Source organism: Typopeltis vanoorti, chromosome 14, assembly GCF_054136105.1.
Source record: "Typopeltis vanoorti isolate ZY-2024b chromosome 14, IOZ_Tvanoo_1.0, whole genome shotgun sequence".
Lineage (NCBI taxonomy): Eukaryota > Metazoa > Arthropoda > Arachnida > Uropygi > Thelyphonidae > Typopeltis > Typopeltis vanoorti.
Window position 1 is genome coordinate 28,853,087 of NC_143562.1, and position 14,199 is coordinate 28,867,285.

At 34.9% G+C, this 14,199-nt stretch overlaps 1 protein-coding gene across 3 annotated transcripts in view; it reads right to left on the reverse strand.

Annotated features, from left to right (window-relative positions):
* LOC150099333 (extracellular matrix organizing protein FRAS1-like) overlaps window positions 1-14,199 on the reverse strand; it is a 1,385,483-nt gene that overhangs the window by 122,810 nt on the left and 1,248,474 nt on the right. For all 3 annotated transcript variants that reach the window (XM_090403569.1, XM_090403568.1, XM_090403570.1), the window contains one exon: window positions 4,384-4,540. In XM_090403569.1, the coding sequence (XP_090259695.1) occupies window positions 4,384-4,540 (157 nt within the window). The remainder of the gene's footprint in view (window positions 1-4,383; window positions 4,541-14,199) is intronic.

Genomic DNA, 14,199 nt, shown 5'->3' on the forward strand with positions numbered 1-14,199 from the left:
ACTACGCTGACTCATATTGGGCAGCTTATCATAGCACTCAAAATTCTTTGCTTTTCTTGAAAAGATACATTTTTTATGTTTTTTACTTGCTTCTGCCATAATGCTAAGGACTGTTTTAACGAGGACTTAAAGTCAAATTCACTTACTGAAAGAGAGCACAAAAATAAACTCGAAAAATCACAATTAGACTGCATTTGCCTGGAAGATTTAAGATTAAAAAAAGATTACGATTACCCACCTGCATTTGCCTGGAAGATATAAGATTAAAGGAAGATTAGCAAGAAAGTCAAATTTCGACAAATGTTCTTTGTTAAATTTTCTCCTTATTAACCCTTATTTCTTAGAATTCTGATGTTTAGAATTCTAAACATCCAAGGATTTTGATAACAATAACCGGAACTTTGATTATAATAGACAGATTATTTTTAATTCATTTTAAATGGTGTGTTTTGGGACCGACTGATTTTGATAACAATAGCCAATTGATAATATTATCCACAATCACAATAAGCAGATTCTATTGTATCAAGTTTAATGCCTCTTTCTTTTACAATGCAATCCAGGTAATGAATAAGAGTGGAGATAATGTTGCATCCTTGTCTTGAACCACCCCTTGAATCCATTGCCTGATAAAGTGGTGAGATCATAAATGGTCAATGGGTTCAAGAAGTGGTTCTAGACAAGGATGCAACATTACCTCCACTCTTATTCATCATCCGGATTGCATTGTAAAAGAAAGTGGCATTAAACTTGATATTAGAATTGGAGATATCAAACTTAGCTCAGCTCTCTGCATTACGCAGATGATGATGATGTACTGTTAAACACATCTAGTGCAAGTCTCCAGGATTCTCTAACTAAATTGAGTAACAGCTGTAACAAATTTGGAATAAAAATCAATAATAAAATGACTAAAGCTATGAATATAGGCAGGAACATAGAAAACTTGAGTCATATTCTCAATAGAAAACACATATATAGAACAAGTAAATATTTACTTGTTCTATATATGAATTGAATTATTATAAATAGAATTATTATTTGAAATTCATAGAAAGTAAAACAATGTTACTATTTCTTTATGTTCGACATTTTATGTAAACACTTAATTTCTAAGACTTCACAATGTGTGGTTATCAGTCTAAATTCTTCTAATCATGGTTTAATTTGTGCAATATTCGCAACATAATAATATTCTGATCACTATTATGATAATACACATCTGTATCAGAGTCAGAAGGACACGACAAAGCCTTTTATTTAGAAAAACTTGGATCAATTCTCATCAAGAATCTTTATAAGAGCTTTATTAAATGAAAGTGAGTTAGCTGATCTCATATGGAAGCAGTTTTATGCTAACTGGCCAGAAAACATGCAATTTACAAACAAAAATGCATTTAAATGGATGTAATGGGAATGAGTATGAGTGTAGGATGGAGTAGCTTCCCACTGTTGTGTCATCCTATTTTGCTAATTGATCCATTTATGTTGGTTAGTTGGATCTATTCTTATTTCTTTAAATTCCGTTTTTATTTTGTTAGATGCTGATTGATACTGATCCGAATGTAAGGAAATTTATATTATCCTGTGCCACCCTATATTCAGATTAGTCTATATAATACAGAGGAATCAATCATCAACTAACTTTTGCAATCTCACTTTATATAGGCAGAGGTTAATATTATCATTTAAGGCTTCCGCAGGGTTCGAATAAGATTTATGAGCGGTGCAATGAAGAAAAATCAGGCAAACAACAATTTCAGTCCAATAAAATAAACATTTAATATAGAACATGTACATTTAAGCATAATTTTCTAAGCAAGATAATCTAATTGAACAATATTTAAAATATCTCTGAGACACTATTAGCTACTCGGTTTGGTTTAAAGATTAAAGTTAAATTTACGGATCTTATTCTTCAATGCTTTAATACTATTATCACAGCTTGTCTCTATTCAATGAGATAATTCAATTCTTTTATACATCAACTTAGTTCAAATACTCATAACAAACATAATAATATAGGCGTCAAACATTCAGCTGTCAATTCTATATTCTTCCGAATAATTGAAAATGGTTTACACAGTTCAATGTTCCAGAATTTTATAGTAATTATTCTTAAGGTAGAATTCTCTAATTCTCTCTTAGTCAATAAACACCTAATTTAATTATGAGGCAGTTATCCTTTCAAGGGGGAAACACTTTAAAGCTTCATATTTCGGCTATTTTTAGTAGAACGCCACAGTTAATGTTAAGATATATCAGGCGGAGCTAACTCTTATTTCTTCATGCTGAAATATTAAAAAAGACTGCTCTTACCGGGTTACACCTTTTACACATTGGATTCACTATAGGCACACTTAAAACTGTAGTTAACTATTACTTTGAAGTAACACTATTCAAAAGAAATCTTCACTATAATAACTGAAACATTAAACATAGAGCTTCACAAGTCATGACGCACTCGTTTTAGGTAATTTACTTATTCCTTATTTTCTTCTATGCATTAAATTCAGCTTTGCACTATTCTTCCTCAAAACAATTGGAATCCGTCGTAATTTTAGAATTCCGTAGAAATATTCCGAATTGCCTATTAATTTCCCGGTCCTTTCTTAATCTATTTATGGCATTTCCCAAAATCCCCTTACTGCCACCCATTACTTTACTCCTTGCTGTCTTGAATGCTTCTCCTCTCTTTTTTTACTTTCGTTTTCCAATTAAAATCATTCATTCTTCCTGCCAAAATCCGGTTCTAGCCAGTCCAGCTCATATCAACTCCTTCTCTTTTCGAATACCGTAGCTCACGCTCCACGCATGCGCTATCTAAAATTAACTCCGTTTCCTTGACAACAGCCAATCAAATCTAATCAGAAGAATTACATAAAATCACTCTTACATACAGAAATAAAATAAAAAAGATATATTACAATTCATATAGGATATATTTACAAGTTATATAAAGAATTTATACAGAATAAATAACTAAAAAAATTAACAATTATTATAATCAATAAAAATTTAACAGTAAGTGTTTAATTTATAATTTACATAGGAGCAAACTTAGGCTCATAAAATACAATACATGTTAAATCATGAATGAAGTATTAACACCACGATGAGTTGCAGAACTCCAAGGAGACATCAAGTAGAACTAAAAGTGATCTACAATTTGACTAAATTTCTCTGTATTTCATCTTATGGCAATAATACCCTTTAGCCGAAGCTCAGTTTGAACATTTATTAGGATTTTTCAAGGGAGACTTCTCCATCTTCATATGAGACTGGATAATGCACTTTCACTTGAAACTGCTCAGAGAATACACACAATGGCAGACATTTTGCCAGCCTGGCTGGCCAAGTGGTTAGCATATCTGCTCTCCAGCGAAAAAGCTGTGGGTTCAAATCCCATCGTGTGCATGGATGTTTGTGATTGTCTGTGGAAATACCAGTGGTGGTGGTGGTGGTGGTAGATGGCGTTTGTGTAGTTGCAGTCAGTTGGTAGATTGAGTTGGTGGAGACAGAGTTGTAGAGCATGTGCCCTCCCTCGATGAGTCTATGGACTCCCTGGAGGTGTCAAATAATAATAATAATAATAATAATAATAATAATAACAAAGTACATAAAAGAAGGATTATCTCTTTGTTTATCTCATTAAGTAGATTTTTTTGCAAAGCCAGCTGCTTAATTATGAACAAAATATGTCCCACTGTTAGGAAAAATATGATAAATAGTCTGTTTGGGGGGGGGGGAGGTGAATTAATGTATTTATGAGATAACATAAGCAACTGCCTAAAGCACTAAATACTTAATTTTCTTTTTTAATAATTTGAAATAAATTTACCATCAACTATTCTAATAATTTTTATTTTTTTTATTAATATAACATTATCACTACTGATGTTTCTATTATTATATTATCTAATTTGTTGTTTTCAGCCACTGTTTTCTGGCCCATCATGTTAACATTTTTATGTTATCTTGTTCTTCATTCACATTACCAATGTATTTATTTATTGTGTAAAATACTGATACAGTAAATCAGTAACCATTATCAATGCTAACTAGTGAGAATATCTTCAAAATCATTTCAAAGTCAAGGCTATGCTGCTGAAATATTAAAATATATAACAACTGTCATAATTGCATCATTAATCACTGTTTCAAATGGCAGTTAATCAAGTCTAATTTATTCAAAATCATCTTACTTGCAAGCATTATTAATGATCATGAAGCATTTATCAATTTACAGAGAAATGCTAAAATTATAAATTACATCGAATATTATGGGTAAATAATGTATATGTTGCTAGATACAAAATTACAGCTCTGAAAAAGTGTTTATGGACACCAAAATCTTCAATCTATCCCTTACATATTCCTTACTTTGATTATCCAAAAATCCATGATTGATAACACCTGGATGTAACTGAGCTGGTACCATAAGATTTGAACATACATGTTGTTGCTGATAAAGAGGTTGAGTCAATAGGTACTGAACATGGTGCAGAGGATAAGTAGATATCAGAGGTAACATTCCATCCTGAAAACAAAATTTCAGAAATTAAGAAAATAGTAGAGTTAAGAAAGTTTCATTTTCGTATGCTTTATCACAAGCTGTATTTAAACACACCTTGAAATCTTTGCATATTTACTATGAAGTATCATTTGACAGAGTTGTACCACACACACACACACACATCTACCTTACTTATCACAATTATGATTTTGAGTATTTAATCATCATAATTTTGTGCATCATTCTGACACACAGTTTTGAGTAACCATGTTTTAATGTGCCTGGTCCTGCATAAATGCACTGAAAACACTACCATCACAATGTATAGCAACACATAAACCATCAGATTGCCTATGCTATATAAAAATAAGTTTGCTATTTGTCCTCATAGCCCAGACATATTATATATATTTTTAGAGCACCTAAATAGCCAATACTCAAAATACATTTTACTATAGAAAAAGAAACTAATAATTTCTTCCCATTCTCAAGAAACACAAGTTATATGATAACCAAATGGTTCATTATTCTGTTTATAGGAAATCCTCATGCAGTGGAAGATACTTACACAAACAATGAAATCATCACTCATCCCAGTATTATGGTCCTCAAAACACTTACACATAAAGCCAGGGATATTTGTTCAAATACACAGCCCTGGCTACTGAACTTAGGTACTTAGCAACACTTTTTTAGCAGATGGCTATCACCTCTACAAAACAGATAAAGTATTGCTTGCCCCCCCCCCCCCACTTCATGTAAAATCAATGCACAAGATCATAATAAAGCTATTCCTCTCCATTATTTTATACTGGATGTCCCAAAAGTCACTGCATATTTTGGTGAAACAGTTTGATTTTCAAATAAATTTCATTACAACAAGTATAGTTATTATTTTCTACATAAAACATCGATATTTATAATATGTTAGAGATGTTTTTATTATAATTTTTATCATTTTGTAATGTTTTCTTTTCAGACCCATAATTCATAATGAATGTTCAAGAGCAAATTTTTGTTATAAACATCCTGCATCAAAAGAATGAAATGTTATGAAACTAGACAAAGCAATTAGAGCTCTGGTGAATAAGTTTAAAAGAACTAGGTCTGTGCGTGATGAGAACAATGAGCCATTGAGGTCTAGGTCTCTCGCACTCGATCCACCAATTCGGAAAGTGCCTGTTGGGATATTCCTAGACAGTTCAAGTATAATGACATGGTGTTCTATCCTGCTGAAACACTAAACTTTCCAGAACACTTTTTATACAATGCGGTCTGTGGTGAATTCATCATTAAAAAACATGTACTAACCACAGTGATAAGTTTTAATATGTAAATAATTCATCCCAAGTATCTTGGGACATTCTCAGTACAGTAATTCAAACAATACTAGGAACAGTATACAGTTACGGTGCATGATTACAATGGAATCTCAATATGCATGCAGTAACGTGTTATAGAAGTAAATTAAAATATAACTGAACAAAAAAAAAAATATATATATATATATATATATATATATATATACCCTATAGATATAAAATGATAAGCCTTTTTATGTAACATTTTTGTGTCACGTTTTATGTCAAGTTATTTGAAATGTTTTGAAACTCAGGGGCTACCCCGAGTGTCGAGTCTTCAAAATTCGAGTATTAGAATTCAAGGAGAACCGGCCTACCAGTCCAGAACTCAGGGGGTTGGGCGCCGTAGATGCCAGGGGAGGAGGAGGAATCCCCCCTATCGAGTTTTCAAAATTCGAATCATCAAAATTCAAGGAGAACTGGCCTACCAGTCCGGAACTCGGAGATTGTCCTTAGGGGAAAGTAACAAGTTATAGATCTGGTTGATGGGTTCGTAAGTATTGGCAAAATTATATTTCTTCATAATTTTTGAAAGACGTTCGGAGATGACTTTGACATAAGGTATGGGAATCCTATGGGCTTTTTCTTGTCTAGGTTGATGTGTGGGGAAGTGACTGATGATTTTTTGAGTTGATTTAAGATTATATCCATTAAGTATGGCTGTATTTTTGATTATTTCTAGTTCTTGGTTTAGAGATTCTTCAGAGGAGCAGCATTTGTGTGCTCCAGTAACTAGTGATTTAATGATGCCAAATTTCTGAGATGGATGATGAGCAGAAGAACTGTGAATGTAGCGACCTGAAAATGTAGGTTTGCGATAGACAGACGTGGTGATGGAACCGTCTTCTCTTCTTTTGAATTTGTTAATCCAGAAAGGAGATACCCTGTGGAAATTCTTTTTCTAGAGTAAAGTTGATGCGAGGGTGAAGAAGGTTTATTTTATCTAGAAACAGGTGTAATTCATGTTCAGGATGATCCCAGACTGCAAAGACGTTGGCGACATATCGTAGCCAAATTTTTGGTTTGGGTTCAAAAGTGAAAATTTTTTCTTCCAGGAGTTCTAGAAACAGGTTTGCTAAGCTTGGTGATAAAGGAGACCCCATTGCTGTTCTTTCTTCTTGCTTGTAAATTTTACCTTTCCAAGTGAAGTAACTGGATGTAATAACAAATTTGAATAATTCGACTTTATCAGATGGAAATTTTTGAGTTAATAATTCTACTGTTTATTTATGGGGAATGTTAGTGAAGAGGGAGACAATGTCAAAGCTAATTAACAAGTCAGTTTTTAACAGTTGAATGTCTTTTATTTTTGCGTGAAACTCTGTGGAATATTTGATTGAAGAAGCTGAGTGGCCTATGTGAGGACGGAGAAGGTTAGATAAGAATCTTGATAACTTGTAAGTCAGACTGCTAATAGAATCTAAGACGGGTCTGAGTGAAACATTAACCTTGCGAAGCTTAGGCAAGCCATAAATTCTAGGTGGTTTAGCATGGTATGTCTTGAGTTTTTTAGTTGTTTCTTCATTTAAGGAGGAGGTTTCATCAAGTAACTTATTTAATTTCCTGAGTTAACGTTGTTTTGTAGGATCATAATCCAGTTTGGCGTAAGTATTACAATCTCGGAGTAGTAAATTCATTTTTCGATCTTATGAATTGGTATCAAGAACCACAGCGGTATTTCCTTTGTCAGCTCTGGTAATGATTATGTTTTTATTACATTTTAAGCAGGTAAGAGCTTTCAATTCTGATGGTGGGATATTTAAGTCCAAAGGTTTTGGCATTGTAGATTATTTTTGCTACCTCGAAACGAAGTCTGTTGGCTTCAATACTGGAAAGATGACCGATGTTTCTCTCTATGTTATGTATGAAATCTAAATATGGGAAACATTTAGGTGAAATTATGGAACTAGAAGCAGAATTATCAAATACGTTAAATCAAAATAATAAATTTAGTTTTTAATCCTTTATCCAAATGTGAGCAAACAAAGTTTGCACCTGAAAGTATCTTCAGGAATGGGGCAAGGTGGTACAACACCAGAGCGACTCCTTGCAAAGGTGGAGCAAGGAGCATTGCTAGCTTGCTCCACCTTTGCAAGGAGTCGCTCTGGTGTTGTACCACCTTGCCCCATTCCTGAAGATACTTTCAGGTGCAAACTTTGTTTGCTCACACTTGGATAAAGGATTAAAAACTAAATTTATTATATTCTAACCAAGTGAAAAATAAACTTTCAACACGTTAAATCAAGATCTGCTACAACTGATTATAAGTGTCTCGAAAAATTCAGAGATAAAAGCTTTTGATAAAAGCTATATTAAACTACATAATAAATACCTTAACTCGCTAAATCGATCTAAGAAGATCACTAACAAATTATCGATGGAAAAATGGGTAGTCAACTTATCTAACCATCTACTAACAACAGACAAATTAAATGTTCTAGCAAGAAGTCATAATTTGCGATTTCACCTAAATATTACCTCCTCCTAAGGACAAACTCTCACCTCTGATGTTACCTGGCATTTATGAGATCCCATGTCCTACAATTTGTCTTACTTTGGACAGACAGGGAGATCTGTTCAGAAACGCATCTCGGAACATCAAGACCACTTTCGTCTTTTCAAACTGCAGAAATTCGGCCTCTCTCAACATGGAGTTGAAAACCCAAAAGATAGGATCCATTAGAAAAGTCGAAACTTTTACATAGATCTTTATATAAACATGAACATTTATATATTGGGGGAGAAGTCCGACCACACCTCCTCGCAGCCCCCCCCCTGAACCTTGAAGCTCTCGACCAAATTTCTTATGGTCTGATTTCAAGGTGTCTAATGTGGCAATGGCACCCAATTTTCTAATGAAGAGTCAACTGCCCCAATGCAATTGACACCCACTCACATCTTTGCCTGGCCAGCAATTGCAGCGGCCTTGCGGGAAGTTGATCCTAGTCCTGAACGGCAGCTCTGTGCGAGCGGGATTATTGACATGGCTGAGGCAGTGTGGGAAGCAAACTGGAGGCATCTAGGACTCTTCAAAGGACAAGACAACAATAACATTTATATAAAAAAAGTGTTGAAGCCCTACTACACAGACCAAATTTAAACCGCAATGACGTTCTTACTATTCCTAAAGTATGGGAAATTGTCATACAAAATTGTGTAAAACAGTCTCTTTATATATATATTTCTTTTTTTTGTTTTTTGTTCAGTTATATTTTAATTTACTTCTATAACACATTACTGCATGCATATTGCGATTCCGTTGTAATCATGTGCCCTAACTGTATGTTATTTCTAGTATTGTTTGAAATACTGTACTGAGGATGTCCCAATTTACTTGGGATGAAATTTCATTTTCATAATCATTAAATTCCTGCCATGTATCCTCAAGGGGTGTAGATGATATGATAGTACTATATGAAAAATTTACATCATTACTAACTTCCTATCTATAATTTTCCTCCAAATCAGTCTGTTACTTGTCAAGACTCCAACATTATCAGATCTTATATTTCTATTGTCTAAGGCACTTTCTACCATATCAATCCATCTATATCTTGGTCTTCCTCTGGGTTGTTTTCCTGCCAACCTGGCAGAGAACACTTGTTTTGCTATTCTTTCCTCACCCATTTTGTTTAAGTGACCATACCACCTGAGATTAGCTCTGCTAACGCATTCCTGGATGCCGACAATATTAAGTTCTTTCCTAATATCCTCATTTTTAATATGATATTGCCATTGATGCCATCAGTTCACACCTATAATCTTTCTCAGGACTCTCATATCTGCGGTCTCTAGTCTTTGGTCAAGTGTTTTACTTATGACCCAGCTCTTAGATCCATAAATTAAAACTGGTTTGAACACTGTCTTGTATACAGCTAAAGTGTTCAGACTAATTTCTCTCTTATTCCATATGAATTTATTCAATTGACATCCTGTCATACCAGCTTTGTTGATTCTGTTGTCTATTTCCATATTTAATTTACCATCTTCACTAAAAATCGTGCTTAAGTAGCTGAAATGTTTTACTTGTTCCACAGGTTCTCCATTCACAATGCTGTTGACATTTTCAACGATTCTGCCTATTTTCATTGTCTTTGTATTGCTGACCTTCATACCATATCTATTACAACAGTTATTCAATTTAGTCAGGGAATCTTGCAGACTTGTAGCAGATTTATTTAGAAGTATAACATCGTCTGCATAAAGCAAAGAGCTGACATTAACATCTCCAATTTTGATATCAGGTTTAATACCACATTCCTTCATAATGTGATCCATATAGATAATGAATAACAGAGGGGAATAATGTACATCCTTTTCTCACACCAGATTTAACATTAAACCATCTTCCTGTAGTTCCTTCAATTCTAACTGCTGACTTACAACTCAAATAAAGACTAAATATTGCTTGATATAATGCCCCATTGACACCATATAACTGCAGCATATTGATTAGCTTTTATCTTGGCACCTTATCATATGCCTTTTCCAGATTGATGAAACTTAAATACGGATCTTTCTTATATTCTCATGATTTCTCGACTATTTGTCGTAAAGTGAAGATCTGATCCTGACAGCATCTATTTGGCCTGAATGCAGCCTGTTCTTCACCAAGCTTTTCCTCCACAACTCTTCTCAACCGTTTCTCAAGTATACTAGCATAAATCTTACCAGGAACACTCAGTAGGGAAATACATCTGTAATTCTCACATTCAGTTCTATTTACCTTTTTATATATGGGTACTATGAGAGCTCTACTCCAATCATCGGGAATTCGTCCCTCTGTCCACACCTTCTGAACTATGCAATGCATCCACTGTAAGAATTTTATACCACCATACTTAAACATTTCTGGTCAAATATCATCTACTCCTGCTGCCTTTCCACATTTTAAGCCTTTGATGGCTTTTCCTGCTTCAAGTATGGATATGTATTCCTGACTGTATGCCTGTTGAGTGTTTTTTACTACTGTGCTATCACTGCTTGTTTCATTTACAAATTTTTAAAAGTAATTACTCCATACTTCAAGGATATCTTTTTCTCCCATTTTCATTTCACCTTTTTCATCTCTTATTCCTTTTACAGCACTCTCTTTCCTCCATTCCTAAGCTTCTTCAACAACCTCCAGAATATTTTGCCACTTCTTGATATTTATTTTCTATGTTTTTACCAAAGTCCTCCCATGACTTTTGTTTAGCTAGTTTTTACACAGTATTTGGCTTTCTTACATTTGTCTGTATTCTCTAAGAGCACAAGCTGACTTATTTGACAGGAATTTTTGATATGCTTTCTTCTTTTCCTTCACTGCCTCTTTTACTTCCTGTGTCTGCCATGGAGTTCTGATTTTTCTATCCTTTCAGACAACCTCACCACATTATTATTCCTTACAATCTCCAAGGAGTCCAAAGACTCATCGTGGGAGGACACCTACAACTGTCTCAACCACTACACTGAATCTCTACTACAAATCATCTCCATCAGCACCATCTACCGCTCACCTCCACCACAACTAGTATTTTTTGTCTGTAAATTGCATATGTTCTGAAGGGCCGATTTTTCTGTGTGCGGGATGAAAAACCCGAGATTCCAGGAGGAAAAACCCTGCTACCACCGTATGAGATCGGCTAACTCACCTTTGATTGAAATCGTCCAGTAAAGATTCCTCCTGTCGCGACGAGAATCAAACTTAGGCTTATTTCAATTGAAGGGCGCAATGTACCGTCGTTCTTCCAATTGCGCTACATGCCTCTCTGGCTGAATCAATCAGGGTTTTCTTCACGGTTTGCCACTGAATCTCCACGGTTTGGTTCTTATTCTCTAACTCTTTAATTTTTTCTTCAATAATCTTTGTGTATTTTAGTCTACAGTTCACATCTGAGAACTGTTCAACTTTTATTCGCTTTAAGACTTTCTTACATGTCAATCTTTTCAATATGAAATTCAATTTTATCCTGCTCAAGACTAAACAGTTATCACTTCCAATTTCAAATCCTCTGTACACTCTGGTGTCCTGCACCAGGGAGAAAACATCATTATCAACAATAACATAGTCAATGAGACTTTTCTTATTCCTTGCCTCTTCTCTCCATGTGAATTTGTGCACATTTTTATGTTGGAACATGGTGTTAGTAATAAACAGTCGATGTCCTGAGCTAAAATCCAATAGGTATTTGCCATTATTATTAGCTTTGCTCTTTTCTCCAAATTTTCCCAAAATATTTTTGTATGTCTGACAATCATTTCCTACTCTGCTATTTAGATCCCCAACAAGGACCAACTTTTCCTTTTTTCATCGTGTCAGTAGCTTTCTCTAGAGCCTCAGAAAATTCTTCCACTTCTACCTTAGTAGAGTCTTCTGTGGGACCATAGGCACAAATAAGTCTCATTATCCAGTTTCCCATTCTGATATTCACCCATATCACTCTACTCGAGACTGCCTGCCATTCAAGAAAATTAGCCTTATATTTAGTGTTGAATACTATGGCTACTCCTTCTTTTCCTTTATTGTCATTGCCTGAATATAACATTTTGTATTTTTTGCTCAGAAAGATCTCACCAGTTTTTGTCTTTTTTGTTTCAGTCACCCCTATTATGTTGATCTGGTACTTATCTAATTCTTCAGCTAGCTCCATTTCTTTGCCATTCAGGCTTCTCATGTTGATAGTACCGATCTTTAACTCTGGTGATGTTGAGTTGGGGTGTGCTTTCAGATTTGTTCCAGTAGCTGACTTTTCGCTGTTCGCCCTGGTTCCCTGGCAAAAACAACGGGGGGGGGGATTGTTTAACCGGGCGACGCCTCAGCCAGCATGAAATTTTGTCGTGTTGTACCATCATTTTTTGTATTGGTATAAGCCAATAAGAATGCAATTTGGTCGGCTAAATCCCAAATTGCCAGCCCATCCTTGTTCGTTCAGTATCCAGGTAGATACCCAACAGGGTGCACCACGAGAAGGTGAGGATTGGACATTAGGTCAGAATCCCTGGTCGGTTCTCTGCATACCTTTAAAGGCTATGTGGAGGTCTCCTCTCAGTTATACAGCTTTGATCCTTAAGGACCCCATACTGGGACCTATATTGTTTAACCTTTATATCAAAGACATTCTCAGTGGATTGCAAGAAGATATTCAGCTGTTTGCAGATGATGTGAAGCTGGGAAGGGTTATTAGTAATAGTGCAGTTGTGGTAGCCGTGGCAGAGGATTTGAATAAGCTAGACAGATTGGCAAATGAATGGCTGTTTCGGTTTAATGCAGCAAAATGTAAGGACTTCAGGTTAGGTTTGGGACACTGCATACTCTATTGGAGGAGTTGTACTGGAGGAAGTAGGGAAGACAAGACTCATCGAGGGAGGCAACATACTACATGCACCAGCTATCATACTTATTCTTGAATTCATTGACACTGCTTGCACACACACAACATCGAATGGCAATCCATTCCAATCACGCACCACCCTATGAGAAAAAAAAACTAGCCCTCATTCCCTTTCTTAGCTGCATTCATTCTCAGCTTCCAAGATGCCTTCTAGTCCTTTCCCACCCTCCATAAAATTAAAAATTTCATATCAGCAGCATTTCTGATTACCCTATTTATCTTTGTATCATTATCATCAGCAAATAGCTGTATGTTGCCAATCAAATCCCTCCCATTACCATTAATGTACAGTTTGAATAACAGTGGACCAAGGACTAATCCTTGTGGTACACCACTAGTTACCTTAAATATTAGACTCACATCCCCCATATACCACTTTTTGATATCTGTCAATCAGCCATCCTCTTATCCATGCTAATATTTTATAATCCAAATCCATATTTTCCAATTTATGCAACAGTCTTCCATGCTACATTCTGTCAAAAGTCTTAGCAAAATCCAAAAGTATCATGGTGTATCCATTCCCCTTTTCTAGTTCAATGGTAATTTATTGTAGAATGTGAGCAAGTTGTTAAAACATGACCTTCCCCTTAGTAAACTTATGCTGTTCATCGCAAAGTAGAGATTCTCTATCTGCCCATTTCTGAATGCAAGCCCTAACCAATGTTATCAAATAACATAATCAATCAATGACACATAGGTCTGAGAACATGCTTCCACATACATACCACAAAATACTAAACTGAATTTTAAATTGGTGAACTGGGCTTCACTGACCCCCCCCCTTTTGAACAAATGAATTTTGTTAACCTTCTTAAGGAGACATGTGTCAGACATTTATTAAACAAATAACACTTATCAAGTGTTAAAAAACATATTTATTACCTCTAATATTTCATCACTTGTTTACAAAAATATCAGAGAGAGTATGAAAGGGAATAGTAAATCA